The sequence below is a fragment of the Oryctolagus cuniculus genome, chromosome 19 (genome assembly GCF_051225735.1).
Source record: "Oryctolagus cuniculus isolate XC-2025 breed Fujian yellow rabbit chromosome 19, ASM5122573v1, whole genome shotgun sequence".
Classification (NCBI taxonomy): domain Eukaryota; kingdom Metazoa; phylum Chordata; class Mammalia; order Lagomorpha; family Leporidae; genus Oryctolagus; species Oryctolagus cuniculus.
In genome coordinates this window covers 42,665,079-42,679,627 of record NC_142885.1, presented here as the reverse complement: position 1 = coordinate 42,679,627, position 14,549 = coordinate 42,665,079, and the positions used below count along the sequence as shown (strand labels likewise).

The 14,549-nt window shown below is 58.0% G+C and overlaps 1 protein-coding gene across 3 annotated transcripts in view; it reads left to right on the top strand.

Annotated features, from left to right (window-relative positions):
* The window catches only part of ITGAL (integrin subunit alpha L), a 68,920-nt gene extending 55,340 nt beyond the window's left edge, over window positions 1-13,580 (top strand). Inside the window, exons 21-33 of one of the 3 annotated variants that reach the window (XR_016225871.1) lie at window positions 17-90; window positions 351-492; window positions 2,742-2,852; window positions 2,983-3,062; window positions 3,143-3,229; window positions 4,847-4,922; window positions 7,471-7,510; window positions 7,970-8,083; window positions 8,310-8,366; window positions 8,475-8,573; window positions 8,905-9,000; window positions 9,851-9,961; window positions 11,450-13,555. Coding sequence is in view for 2 of the 3 variants with exons in the window: in XM_017337750.4 (XP_017193239.4) it covers window positions 17-90; window positions 351-492; window positions 2,742-2,852; window positions 2,983-3,062; window positions 3,143-3,229; window positions 4,847-4,922; window positions 7,970-8,083; window positions 8,310-8,366; window positions 8,475-8,573; window positions 8,905-9,000; window positions 9,851-9,961; window positions 11,450-11,608 (1,206 nt within the window). In the remaining variant the exon portion in view is untranslated. Of the gene's footprint in view, window positions 1-16; window positions 91-350; window positions 493-2,741; window positions 2,853-2,982; window positions 3,063-3,142; window positions 3,230-4,846; window positions 4,923-7,255; window positions 7,393-7,470; window positions 7,511-7,969; window positions 8,084-8,309; window positions 8,367-8,474; window positions 8,574-8,904; window positions 9,001-9,850; window positions 9,962-11,449 lie in introns of those variants that run through there. The other 2 variants (XM_017337750.4, XM_089321174.1) reach the window with 2 other exon arrangements.
* The last annotated feature ends 969 nt before the right edge of the window (window positions 13,581-14,549 follow it).

Below are 14,549 nucleotides of genomic sequence, written 5' to 3'. Positions count from 1 at the left end.
CTGCGTGGTCTTTCAGATCCCTTTTGAGAAGAACTGCGGGGAGGATAAGAAATGCGAGGCCAACCTGGGGCTGTCCTTCTCCACCGCCAGGTCTGTGAGGCCGACCCCGGCCACCTGCTCCGCGCTGTTGTCCTGGGCAGCCCCCAGTGTGCTGCAAAGATGGTGATCTTCTGGGTCCAAAGCCGCTTCCCTGGCCCTGGCCAGATAGGTCCCCTGGGGCCGCCACCTCCCTCCCTGGGCCTTGGTGGCCTTGTCAGGGAAACATGAGTCCCCTGGAGCCCCGGCAGGATGGGCGGGAGCCAGCGTCCTCCATCGCCAGCCCGGTAACTCTTCCCTGGTCTCCCCACCAGGTCCAGCGTCCTGCGCCTGACGCCCTCGGCCAGCCTCTCGGTGGAGCTGACCCTGAGGAACCCCGGAGAGGATGCGTACTGGGTGCAGCTGGACCTGCGCTTCCCCCAGGGGCTTTCCTTCCGCAAGGTGGAGGCGCTCCAGGTGAGCCTGAGCTGCGACCCGAGAGAGAGCGGCTGCCACCTCCGCCTCTGCCGCCTGCTCGCTCTGAGCCCCGGCAGCGTGCACAGCCTAGCGCGCATGCGTGGGCGGCAGCAGCTGCTGTGCACCTGCGGGGTGGGGGTGGGGCCTGGGGTCAGAGCCGGTTCCCACGTGATCTGGGGGACAAGTTTTACTCTTCTTTGAGCCTTGGGTTCCACAATCAATAATGAGGCTGGAGGCAGCCGCAGGGCTAGTCCGAGGGCCGCATGACGAGGGTTGTGTAAACCTGTCCCCAGGTGTACTTGGTCAACAGGATGCACTTGGTGAGGGTGGGGCTTGTGGTGCAGCAGCTTAAGCCACCACTTGGGACTCCCAGCTCCCATACTGCAGCGCTGATTCCAGTCCCAGCTGCTCCACTTCCCATCCAGCTCCCTGCTAATGTGCCTGGGAGGCAGCACATTTATTAAATAAACAAATAAATAAATCATTTTTTAAAAATGCACTTGGTTCACCAAGATCCATTCGCTGCCTGCCTAGAGGTAACCAAACTGTTTTTTCAAAGATGACCTCAGTTGTTCCATTTATTTATTTTTCCCTGGAATTTTTTTTTAAGATTTATTAATTTGAAAGGCAGAGTTACACATAGAGAGAAGAAGAGGCAGAGAGAGAGAGAGAGAGGTCTTCCAACCGCTGGTTCACTCCCCAGATGGCAGCGATGGCCAGAGCTTCACTGATCCTAAGCCAGGAGCCAGGTGCTTCCTCCTGGTCTCCCATGCGGGTGCAGGGGCCCAAGGACTTGGGTCATCCTCCACTGCTTTTCCAGGCCACAGCAGAGAGCTGGATTGGAACAGGAGCAGCCGGGACTCAAACCGGCACCCATATGGGATACCAGCACTGCAGACGGCAGCTTTACCCGCTGCACCACATCTCCAGCCCCTGGAACTTTTAAAACTTTTATTAAGTTATTTTCATTTTACTTGAAAGGCAGAGAGAGATTGTCCATTTGCTGGTTCACTCCCCAGATGACTGCAACAGCTAGGGCTGGGCCAGTCTGACCCAAGAGCTGGGAACTCCATCCATGTCTCCCACATTGGTTGGAGGCCCCCGAGGACTTGAGCCATCACTACTGCTTTCCAGGGTGCACATTAGCAGGAAGTTGAATCAGAAATGGAGTTGCAGGACTCAAACTAGGCCCCCTCAGTGAGAGAAGCAGACATCCCAAGTGCCGACTTAACCATTGCACCAAACGCCTGTCTGCCACCATTGTTTTAAATATAAACAATTTTAAAGATTTATTTATTATTTCTTTGAAAGGAGGCATTACAGACAGATACACACACACACACACACACACACACACAAAGACTGATTTCCCATCCACTGGCTCACGCCCAGTGGCTGCAGCGGCCAGGTTGGGGGAAGACTGCAGCCAGGAACCTGGAACTCCATCCGGGTCTCCCACGTGGGTGCAGGGACCCAAGGACTTGGGCCATCTTCCGCTGCTTTCCCAGGTGCATTAGCAGGGAGCTGGACCGGAAGTGGAGCAGCCGGGACTCCAAATGGGATGCTGGCATCACAAGTGGCAGGTTAACCCACTGTGCCACAATGCGTTTCCCCAAGCTCTTAGGAAAAAAAAAAAAAAACAGCTGCGAGGCAGGTGTATGACCTTGAGGTTAGGCCATTGGTTGGGATGTGCGCATTCCATATCGGACTGCCAGGGTTCGAGTCCCAGCTCCACTCCCAGAATCCAGCTTCTCACCCTTGTAACCCTGGGAGGCAGCAGTGATGGCTCAAACAGTTGGGTCCCTGCCACCCATGTGAGAGAGCTGGGTTGAGTTTCCAGCTGACTTCAGCCCAGCCCCAGTATTGCAGGCATTTGGGGTGGGGGCAAGTGAGCCAAGCAGATGGGCGCGCTCTCTCTCTTTTTTTCTCTCTCTCTCGACTTGCAAATAGATGAACTAAATTCTTTTTAAACAGCAGTTGCTGCCCATGTAGAGACCACAGTATTTTAACTATCTCGAAATATTCTCTGCTTGGTTCATGCCACAACAGGTGCACCGTTCCCATCTCTGCACTGCTCGGTCACTTCCTGTTTTCACACTGCTACCGTCTTGGTCCTAAACCTGTGTCTGTGCCCCTGGCCCTTTGGCTCTGCCTCTCTCAGAACACAGCCTGACAGGGACAGAGCCCTGGGGGAGGCGGCCCCTTGGCCTTGCCCACCGTGATGTCCTGTGCTTTTTGCTCACTGCCAGCCGCACAGCCAGATACCTGTGAGCTGCGAGGAGCTCCCGGGGGAGCCCGAGCTCCTGACCAAGACCCTGTCTTGCAACGTGAGCTCTCCCATCTTTAGAGCGGGCAGCTCGGTGAGTACACCAGGGGGCTGGGGGCTCGGCTGTCTGCAGAAGGGAGCCGGTGACTGATGACCGGGAAGGGGCTACCCTACCACCACCGCCTCCCCCGACAAGTCTCGTGCCCGGTTCGTCCCCCTGCCAGGTTGTCATCCAGGTAATGTTCAACACGCTGCTCAACAGCTCCTGGGAAGACCTGGTGGAGCTGCACGCCCAAGTGAAATGGTGAGCCAGCCCGGCAGGCCCCGCCCACCCCTCTGGTCCTGCTCCTCCTCCCAACCCGGCTCCTCCTCTCCCCAATGCAGTCACAACGAGGACTCGAGCCTCCTGGAGGATAACTCGGCCACAACCAGCATCCCAGTGCTGTACCCCATCAACATCCTCATCGAGGAGTGAGTCCCCCAACCCCGCCCCCTGCTCCCACCCGGGGCCCCACCCTGCCTCCCTGGCTCTCCTTCCAAGCCCCCTTCCTCTCCCAGAACCCCACTCACCCGCCCACACAGGGTGATCAGATCCGATTCCAGCCATGTCCCCCAGCGGTTTCCAACAGAGGAAACCAGAGGGAGCCCTTTGCCAGCTCCGAGCCAGGTCAGCGTTTCGGGGCAGAGAAAGCGTATCGCGAGCTGGCCCTGGGTCCATGCTGCTCGGCGTGGCTGCTGGCTCTCTCTGGAGTGTGCAGGGTCTCCGTGGGAGGCTGTGAGCCTCTCTCCATTCTCCTAATAACCAAACCTACAGCCACTGGGTCTGACCTGAAGTTCGTTGTCTGACCCCAGAGCCCCAGGCGAACCCTGGAGCACCAGACGCTGGCTCCCGGGGGGCAGGAGCGCCAGCAGAGAGGGGAGAGACGTGCTCACACTGGCCAGCTGCAGAGGCCGTGTTGCATGCAGAGTTCGTGGATCTCAGAATGTGTGGCGGGAAAGACTCACGGACACCGCACTTGGATTTTCTCTTTTTTTTCCTAAGATTTTTTTTTTTTTGACAGTCAGAGTTAGAGAGAGAGAGAAAAGTCTTCCTTCCGTTGGTTCACCCCCAAATGGCCGCTACGGCCAGCGCGCTGTGCCAATCCAAAGCCAGGAGCCAGGTGCTTCCTCCTGGTCTCCTATGTGGGTGCAGGGCCCAAGCACCTGGGCCATCCTCCACTGCCTTCCCGGGCCACAGCAGAGAGCTAGACTGGAAGAGGAGCAACCAGGACAGAACCGGCACCCCAACCGGGACTAGAACCCGGGGTGCCGGCACCGCATGCCTAAGATTTAGTTATTTATTTGAAAGGCAGCGTTAGAGAGAGAGGGAGAAATCAATCTTGCATACATTGGTTCATTCCCCAATTGGCCACAATGGCCAGGGCTGGGCCAATCCAAAGCCAGGAGCTTCTTCCAGGTCTCCCACATGGATGCAGGGGCCCAAGCACTTGGGCCATCTTCTACTGCTTTTCCAGGCCATTAGCAGAGAGCTGGATCAGAAGTGGAGCAGGTGGGACTCGAACCGGCGCCCATTTGGGATGCCGGCGTTGCAGGCAGAGGCTTAACCTTCTATGCCACAGTGCCAGCCCCTGGATTTTCTCATTTATAGAAAAGGAGATGAGAGATATACAGGTGCTTTTTCAAGCCGGCTCACTGAGATAAGAACAGGGCCAGGGTCTGAGGTTGCGTCTCCAGTGCCGCTGCACATGAATGCCAACCAGGCTGACCTGGGTGAGGATTTGGAGCCAGGAAAGACAGGGATGGGGCAGGGAGTCCAGTACTGGTGTGGTCACCTGTGCAGGGCCCAGCAGGCATAGAGATCCTGGGGAGGTGGCACACGGTGGGGAGGCCGAGGCCTGAGGCCCTAACCTCCAGCCCTGGCGCCTTTGGGGGAGCCTTCGTTTCCCAAGGAAGACAACAGGCCGTTCCTGGCAAGAATTGATTCAGATGGTGCTCGTGTGGTCCCTGGCACAGCCCCGGCAACTCGGAGGCAGCCTGAGGCCACGTCGCCACCTCATCTACTTCCCATCTTTGCTCTTCCCTCCACAGGCAGGAAAACTCCACGCTCTATGTCAGTTTCACTCCCAAAGGCCCCAAGATCCGTCATGTCAAGCACACATACCAGGTATGAACCCCCGGGAGAAGGGTCCCCATGGATCCCACGCGCATTCGGCCCCAGCCTGGGGTCAAGGGATGCTGTGCCAGTGAGACAGTGTCCTTACCCTCCGCGGGCCCAGCTGCCACCTGGCTCTGTCGTCCTGCACAGGTGCACAGTGTCTACCTCAGCCGCTAGCGCCTGTGGGCCCACAGAAGCACAGAACTTGAAGACAAAGAGTGCAAGAGAGAGAACCTAGAGTCTTTCGTTTGTTTGTCTTTTTAAGATTTACTTATTTATGGGCTGGCGCTATGGCGCAGCAGGTTAACGCCCTGGCCTGAAGTGCCAGAATCCCATATGGGCGCCGGCTCGAGTCCCAGCTGCTCCACTTCCCATCCAGTCCCAGCTGTGGCCTGAGAAAACAGCAGAAGATGGCCCTATCCCTTGGGCCCCTGCACCCACGTGGGAGACCCGGAAGAAGCTCCTGGCTCCTGGCTTTGGATCGGCCCAGCTCTGGCCCTTGAGGCCAGTTGGAGAGTGAACCAGCGGATGGAAGACCTCTCTCTCTCTCTGCCTCTCCTCTCTCTGTGTAACTCTGCCTTTCAAATGAATAAATAAATATTTTTTAAAAAGATTTACTTATTTATTTGAAAGGCAGAGTTACAGAGAGAGGGAGAGAGACAGAGAGAGAGAGAGAGAGAGAGAGAGATCTTCCATCCACTGGTTCATTCCCCAAATGGCTACGATGACCAGGGCTGGGCCAGACCAAAGCCAGGAGCTTCCTCCAGGTCTCCTATATTAATGGCAGGGGCCCAAGCACTTGGGCCATCTGCTGCTGCTTTTCCCAGGCCATTGGCAGGGAGCTGAATGGGAAGTGGAGCAGCTGGGACAGGAACCAGTGGCCATATGGGATGCCGGCGCTACAGGCGGCAGCATTACCAGCTGTGCCACAGTGCCGGCCCCAGAGGCTAGGGTCTTACTCAAACGTATCATGAGCCAAGTTGGAGTTGAGGTACTTGGGTAGGTGCTGTGCCAGCCATAAAACCAGACAGTTTGCCCAGGCGGCAAACCTGGGTCCTATGCCTGTGCCTTACCCATGCGGGCCCCATCATTCTCACGCTGGTCCATAAGACCCTCTAGCCCCAGGCATTGCCATCCTGTTTTAGACAATATTTCTTTTTTTAAGATTTATTTATTTATTTGAAAGTCAGAGTTACGCAGAGAGAAAAGGAGAGGCAGAGAGAGAGAGAGAGAGAGAGAGAGGTCTTCCATCTGCTGGTTCACTCTCCAATTGGCTGCAACAGCCAGAGCTGTGCCCATCGAAGCCAGGAGCCAGGAGCTTCCTCAGGGTCTCCCACATGGGTGCAGGGGCCCAAGGACTTGGGCCATCTTCTGCTGCTTTCTCAGGCCACAGCAGAGAGCTGAATAGGAAGTGGAGCTGCTGGGACTCAAACCAGCGGCCATATGGGATGCTGGCACTGCAGGCAGCCCTGAAGCCAATTATTTGAGCCGTCTTCACTGCCGGAGAGAGCAGAAAGCCAGAATTAGGAGCCAGAGCTGAGCATTGGACCTGGGTGCTTCAGTATAGCCACTGGGCCAAACCCCAGAGCATTTTTGTTTTATTTTGGTGGGTAACTATAATATGTAGTCTATGAGTACTTCAAAAAGTCCATGGGAAAAATGGGATTAAAAGGTAAGGGTAGGGGCCGGCGCCGCGGCTCACTTGGCTAATCCTCCGCCTGTGGCGCCAGCACCCCGGATTCTAGTCCCGGTTGGGGGCTCCAGTTCTGTCCTGGTTGCCCCTCTTCCAGGCCAGCTCTCTGCTGTGGCCCGGGAGTGCAGTGGAGGATGGCCCAAGTGCTGGGCCCTGCACCCGCATGGGAGAGAGACCAAGAGGAAGCATCTGGCTCCTGGCTTCGAATCGGCGCAGCACGCCGGCCGTAGCAACCATCTGGGGCGTGAACCAGCGGAAAAAGACCTTTCTCTCTCTCTCTCTCTCTCTCTCTCTCTCTCTCTCTCTCACTCACTGTCTAACTCTGCCTGTAAAAAAAGAAATTAAGGGTAGGGCAGGTGTTTGGTGTGGTGGTTAAGGTGTGACCTGTAAGATGCCAGGAGCCTTTGTCGGAGAACCTGGGCTGGAGTCCTGGCTCAGCTCCCTGCGTGTGCGCCCCCTGGGGGGCAGCAGTGATGGCTCAAGTCCTTGGCTCCCTGCCACCCACACGGGAGACCTAGATGGGGCTCCTGGATCTTGGCTTCCGCCTCACCTAATTCCAGCTGTTCTGGGCATGTGGGGAATGAACCAGAGGATGAGGCATATTCTCTCTCTCTCTCTCTCCCCCACCCCTTCTCCCAAATAAATATAGATTTCTCTTTAAAATCATCTTCACGGTTAAATTCAAACGCTGCCGCTGATATTGGGCCTTTTGGATTTCACTGGTGTGTTGCCCCCCGCGAATGTCTGTGCGGTGCATAAGCAGTAAAACCCTCTAATTGAACATGGATCTGCCCGCTTGTCTGAGATGTCCTTGGTGCCACTCCTACGTCACTTTCCTCTGTATTTCTTTTTATACAAAAAAAGGTGATCTGGAGACGTCTCCTAATTCAGTGCGGTTTTCAAAGTGAGTCTTTCCCAGCCTGCTCTGTAGGAATACTCGTTGTATCCATCCTGTTCAAGTGTCAACTTGCGCATTGCTGTTGGGGCCTATTATGGGCTGGGAAGTTAGAGGTGGCAGAAGCCGCAGCTCCCCTGCTCAGGAAGTTTACGGTCAAGGCCAGAGTCAGCGGCACAGGCAGATCCCCGGCCGTCCTGCAGGCAGATGCTGGGTGGATATAGGAGGGTGGAAGCTGCCCTGGCCTTGGGGAGCCAGCCAAACCTTCAATGGTGACAGCGGAGCAGGAGGGTGCGGTTTTCCCATTGAGGAGGGCTCAGGTGTGGTCCGTCATCACGCATCATCACGCACCAGCTCGCGGGGAGCAGATCCCCGGGGCCTCTGCCAGTGAGGGCGGGGAGAGGCGGGGGCTGCTCCGGGCAGGGTGGCATCCCGGCCATGCACTCACTGACCCTGTCTCCATCCCAGGTGCGGGTCCCGCCCTCCCTGCACCAGCACAGCATGCCCATACTGGAGGCCCTGGTCGGGGTGCCGGTGCCCCACGGCGAGGAACCCATTACGTACAAGTGGTCTGTGCAGACGGTGGGTGCAGCCCAGAGAAGGCGGGGATACCACAGCCCGGGGGTGGGGCGTGGGGCTTGGAGGGAGTGGTCTGGGGTGTCTGGTGGATAAGCTCCCCCAGGGTAAAGAGGGCGGAGCTGGGCATGGGACTGGGCTGATGGGGGCAGGGCCCTGGTGGGGAGGTCTTATCTAGAGTGGGGAAGTCCCCCACTGCTAACTCAGCACACACACACACACCCTCTGCTAGGAGCCTCCTGTCACTTGCCAGCGTGAGGATCTGAAGAGGGTGCCCAGCGCGGCTCAGGTGAGGGCAGTGGGGCGGGGCGGGGCGGGGCGAGGATGGCGCGGGGCGGGCGGGGCGGAACAGCCTCTCTGATCGCCTGCGATCCTTCCGCCGCCCCGCCCCGGGCAGCCCTGTCTCCCCAGAGCCCAGTTTCGCTGCCCGTTCATCTTCAAGCAGGAGCTGCTGGTCGAAGTGCTCGGGACTGTGGAGCTGGTGGGCGAAATTGAGGTAGCACCTGCTCCTGACGCTGACGGACGTGGACGGGGGCCTGAGTGCCAGGGCCTTGGGGAGGACACCCCCATACCCCATACCCCACCCCACCCCTACTGCCCCCAGCGGAGTTTCCCTCTGTTTTCCTTTGCCAGCTTGAAGGTTTCCCCGTTAGTTACCCGGAGAGCTATGCTGTGTTTAGAATTTGCCCAGCTGTTACTGAGGCCTGTGGGTGGGTCCTGGGGGCTCTGTATGGGGAAGTTTGGCCCACCCACCAGCTGGGACCCGCCCTCCTCTGCTCCTTCCTGCCGGGGCCTGACGCCTCTCCGTCCTCCCCCCGCCCCCGCAGGCTTCCTCCATGTGGCACCTCTGCAGCTCCCTCTCCATCTCCTTTAACAGCAGCAAACATTTCCACCTCTACGGCAGTAACTCCTCAGTGGCCCAGGTACCTCGGCCTTCGCAGAAGCCCTGGAGATGGGCCACAGGCGGACATGGGGGGCGGGAGGGGGGCACCCAGGGCAGAGCGAGAGGGGCGATGGGTGGGGCTCAGCACAAGTCAGAAGCTCCTCCTCTGGGCCAGACCAGTGCACCTGCCGAGGAGAAGCCCTGGGGGGCGGTCAGGGCCGCCTGTGTGTGGTCAGACGATGGCGCAAGCTGAGCAGTTGGGTCACCCGCGTCCCACACCGGAGTACCTGGGTTCAGTGCCCCGTTCCTGTCCCGTCCTGACTCCAGCTCGCTGCTAATGCTCACTCACCCTGAGAGGCAGCTGATGGCTCAAGTAGTTGGATCCCTGTCACCCACGTGGGAGACTTGGATGGAGTGCCCAGCTCCTGGCTTATGGGCTGGCCCTGCCCTGGCTGTTGTGGGCATTTAGGGAGCGAACCACCAGATGGGAGCTTGCTTTCTTTCTCTGCCTGCCTCCTCCCCAATTAAAAATAAAAACTCCCAAAGCAGGAGTCGATGGTAGCTTCCCAACCCAGCAGTCGGAGGGGGCGGAGAGGCCCAGGGTTGTGAGCGGGCAGGGCAGGTGTGAGAAGCGGGAGTCTGTGAGGCTGGCAGGCCGGGGCACAAGCGAGGAAGAGGAGTCTTGGGCTGGGGGAGCCAGAGACTGGGAGGCTTTGTGTGCGCTGCTGAGCTGGGGAGCCCTGGAAGACGGAGGGTGGGCCCAGGGTGCATGCTCGCCATGCGGCTGCAGCGTGGGACCCAAAGGAGGGACACAGCCCAGACAGGTGAGAGGAGGCGGAGCCTGGGTGAGGGCACGGGCCCCCTCAGGTGGCTTCTTCCCTCCCTCCCAGGTCCTCATGAAGGTGGACGTGGTGTTCGAGAAGGAGATGGTGTACCTGTATGTGCTGAGTGGCGTCGGGGGGCTGCTGCTGCTGCTACTGATCTTCCTGGCGCTCTACAAGGTGTGAGGCCCCGGGGGGAGGCACCCCCTGGAGGGGGTCGGCAGGACCAGGGAGCCCTGATGCTGGGGGGCCTCCACCTGTCCCCATCCGCTACACAGCAGGCTGCAGAGGCTTTCCCAGGGTCCCTCAGTCCAGCACTGGCAGCGCCAGGGCTGGGTGCAGGAACCACCCACATTTGGAGGACCCCCGGGTGCTGAGGCCTGGTACCCGGCCCTGGACACAGAGGCACTCGCCACAGATCTGGTCCCTTGCCCTTTGGGGATCTCACAGTCTAAAGGGAGAGGCAAGGGGCAGGCGCTTGGTGCAGTGATGAAGTCGCCATTAGGGGCACCTACATCCCATGTCTGTGTCCTAGGTTCCAGTCCCAGCTGCACTTCTCTCTAGCTTCCTGCTATTGCATACCTTGAGGCAGCAAGTGATAGGTCGAGTAATCGGGGCCCTGCTATCCAGGGGGAGAACCGTATTGAATGCGCAGCTCCTGGCTTTGTCCTGGCCGCAGCTCTGGGCATTTGTGGGCATCTGGGGAGTAAACCAGTGGACAGAAGCGCTAGTGCTCACTCTCTCTCTCTCTCTCTCTCTGCTTTTTACATGGGTATCATGTCTTGGGCCATCAACCACTGCCTTCCCAGGCGCATTAGCGGGAAGCTGGATGGGGAGACTGGCACTCCCTTATGGGATAGGGATGCTGCAGGCAGCGCCTTCGCCCGGTGCGCCACAACGCCGGCCCCTACAAGTGTACCTCCATGTCTTCCAGTCTGAGCACAGACAGCTGTACCCCACTAGTGCTCCACTGTCCAGGTGCCCCCTCTTTTATGGAACAAGCTCCCTACCGAGGAACATTTCAGATTATCTCTAATTTGCATCTGTTTCAAACTAAATGGCAAGAAAAGGCTGTCCTGAGTCATGTCTTTGCACACTTGTTCTTTTTTCTTTCTTTTTTTTTTTAAAAGACCGATCTTGTAAGAAGTTTTTAGTCAGTGCTCCACTTTCTTTTTTTAAAGATTTATTTATTTATTTGAAAGTCAGAGTTACACAGAGAGAGGAGAGGCAGAGAGAGAGAGAGAGGGAGTCTCCATCCACTGGTTCACTCCTCAATTGGCTGAAAGGGCCGGAGCTGCACTAATCCAAAGCCAGGAGCCAGGAGCTTCTTCCAGGTCTCCCACATGGGTGCAGGGGCCCAAGGACTTGGGCCATCTTCTACTGCTTTCCCAGGCCATAGCAGAGAGCTGGATCGGAAGTGGAGCAGCTGGGACTCGTACCGGCGCCCACATGGGATGCTGGCAATATAGGTGGCAGCTTAATCCGTTGTGCCAGAATGCTGGCTGCAAAGAAGTAAATGAATCTTAAAAGGAAAGAAGAGTGAGCGCTCCGACAAAGCCCACAGTGTGCGGGGCGGGCCCCACGTGCCCGGGGCGGGGTTTCCCAGCTCGCTCCAGGGCTCACTGCACCCCCCTGGGACTTGGGCTCACTGGGCTTCTCTTCCCACAGGTGGGCTTCTTCAAACGGAACCTGAAGGAGAAGATGGAGGCCGACGGCGGCAGCATCCCGAATGGAGTCCCGGGAGAAGGCGCGGGAGGAGGCACCACCGCCGACTGCCTGGAGCCCCTGCAGGGCACGGAAGCCAAGGAAGGAGAGGACAAGGACTGAGTGCGCCCAGCACGGGACCGCCCCGGCCTCCGTCTCCGTGTCTTGGCCGAGTAACACTGCCTGTCCTCAGGCCTCAGTTTCCCCGTCTTGAGCGTGGAAGCGTCTCCTGCTAGAAACTGCTGAGGGACGGGCCAGGAAGGCAGGCTCCGCGCCCAGGCCTTGGTCCCCGCTGCCACAGCCTCTGCGGCTCCTCCTCCGGGGTGAGAAGCCGCAGTCGCAGGAAACCCAGGGCCGCTCCGGGCCCTCACACCTGGCCCTAGCGACCACAGATGCTCTGACTGCCCTATCTCTGGCCCGGAGCCCAGTCCGCAGCCAGGGAGCTCTTCCCACCCGTGTCCCTGCCTCGCTGCAGGCGCCTGGCTCTTTGGCCGAGATTCTTACTCCAGCTCGCTCCCGTCTTGCTACGCACGCCCAGCCGGCTGCCTCTGCCCAGAACGTTCTACCCAGCTCCCTCCCTGGCTCGCTGTCAGCTCGAAGCAGCCGCCAGCCTGGCTCAGTCGGGCTCCCACATGTGCACCTGCTCCCGCAGCCCGCCCTTGTCCCTCATTGCGCCGGTCACAGTTGCTCATGGCTACTTAAGGGGATCCCCGTGAGGGCGGGGACCGGGGCCCTGTCTTGTTCACCTTGGGATCCTTGGTGTTGTCACAGGGCTGGGCACACAGTAGGTGCTTCACAGTGCCATGGAATTAATGACTGAGCGTGGGGAGATGTGGAAGTCTGAGCAGCCCCAGGGTATCCCCAGCCTTCAAGGCTCTGCCCTCCCAGGCTCTGCTCCGCCCCTGGCCCCACACCATGCCTGCAGGCATACGTTCAAGAAATGTGAGCCCCTGGCCAGTTTTGCGGTTTCATGCTGGTTCCGTTCCAGCCCGGGCCTCCAAGCTGGGAGCGCTTTGTTCTCCACCCGTTCACGCAATGGGCCCAGGCCTGTGGGCTCTCCTCCCTTGCTTTCCTCCTGCACCTGATATTGTAGGGTAATTCAACAGAGAAGCAGGGAGGGGTGAGCGTTAAAGATGCCCACATCCCATAGCCGAGTCCCTTGGTTCAATTCCTGGCTCCGGCTCCTGACCCCAGCTCTCTGGGAGGCAGCGCTGATAACTCACCACTGGCAGAGTAACTGAGTTCCAGCCACCCGTGCGGGAGACCTGGGTCCCATGCACTGTCCTGGCCCAGTCCCCAGTCACTTGGGGCATGTGGAGAGTGATGGAAGACTTCTATGTCTTTCCGCCTCTCAAGTTAATTTTTAAAGGGGGGGGGGATGAGAGAGACACAGAACTGGAGAAAAGGTTAGAGGGTATTGGATAATTCGTGAACATGGGAGTCTAGGCCATCCCCACCAGTTTTAAGTAATGATTGAAGGAATCTTCATCCACCCTGTAGAAGGGACAGAGTGACCAGTCGCTGCTGCCCCCTTGTGGTCAGTAGGAGTCCCAGGGAATTGTGAGAGACCAGCTCCTGATCTAGCGCTAGGAAGCGAGAAAACTGAGAAAGGCAGGCTGGGCAGGAGGTGAGAAGCAGCTCTGTGTCCCCCTCCCCTGCTTTGATGGTCCCCTGCTGCCTACAGGGGAGTGGCTAAACTTTCCTGAGCCTGGCACACACCACTCAAAACAGCCTCATCAGCCACTCTGGGAAGAAAATAGTAAACGGGGCTGGCGATATGGCGCAGTGGGTTAGGCTGCCACCTGCAGTGTCAGCATCCCATATGACCACCGGTTCAAGTCCCAGCTGCTCCACTTCCAACCCTGCTCCCTGCTAATGTGCCTGGGAAAGCAGTGGAAGATGATCCAAGTGCTAGGGCCCCTGCACCCACATGAGAAACCCAGATGAGGCTCCTCGCTCCTGGCTTTGGCCTCGCCCAGCCTCAGCAGTCGAGGCCATTTGGGGAGTGAACCAGCGGATGGGAGAGTGTGCGTGTGTGTGTGTCTCCCTCTTTCTGTAAATCTGCCCTTCAAATAAAATAATAATTTAAAAAAGGGTCTCTTTCGCTCTATGTTTCTCCTCTCTGTTAACTCTGCCTGTCAAGTAAATAAAATAAATACTTTTTTTAAAAAAAATTGGGGGGCTGGCACTGTGATGTAGTGGGTAAAACCACTGCCTGCAGTGCCAGCATCCCATAAGGGCGCTGGTTCAAGTCTTGGCTGCTCCACTTCTAATCCAGCTCTCTGTTGTGGCCCGGGAAGGCAGTGGAGGGTAGCCCAAGTCCTTGGGCCCTGCACCTGCATGGGAGGCCTGGAAGAAGCTCCTGGCTCCTGGCTTCGGATCAGCACAGCTCCGGCTGCTGAGACCAATTGGGGAGTGAACCAGTGGGTAGAAGACTTCTCTCTCTCTCTCTCTAACTCTTTCAAATAAATAACTTTTCTTCCAGGTCTCCCACACAGGTGCAGAGGCCTTGGGCCATCTTCTGATGCATTCCCAGGCCACAGCAGAGAACCAGATCAGAAGTGGGGCAGCCGGGACCAGAATCAGTGCCCATATGGGATGCTGACACTGCAGGCAGAGGCTTTACCCACTATGCCACAGCACCAGCCCCTCTCGGTATTCTTACCCAGGCGTACCTAGGTCGGTCTCCAATCGTGCCGTGTTATGTGGGCCACTGACAAGCGCCCTGGGGTCCATCGTTTCACCTGTAAAATCAGAATGAGTGCTGTGTAACACTCCAGAGCCGTGAGCTCTGACACGGGGCGGGCACTTGGCACAGTGGTTAAGACGCCCCTTGGCACGCCCATGCCCCATGGGAAACTGCCTAGGTTCAAGTACCAGCTCCTCCGCTCCAGTTCTGGTCTCCTGCTAACGCACAGCCTGGGACTCACGTACTTAGGTCCCTGCCGGCCCCCAGCTCCGAGCCTGGGCCTGGCCCAGCCCCAGCGGCTGCAGGTGTCTGAGGAGTGAACCAGCAGACGGAAGATGACTCTCCCTGCCTGTCTCTGTCTCGCTATGATAAGTA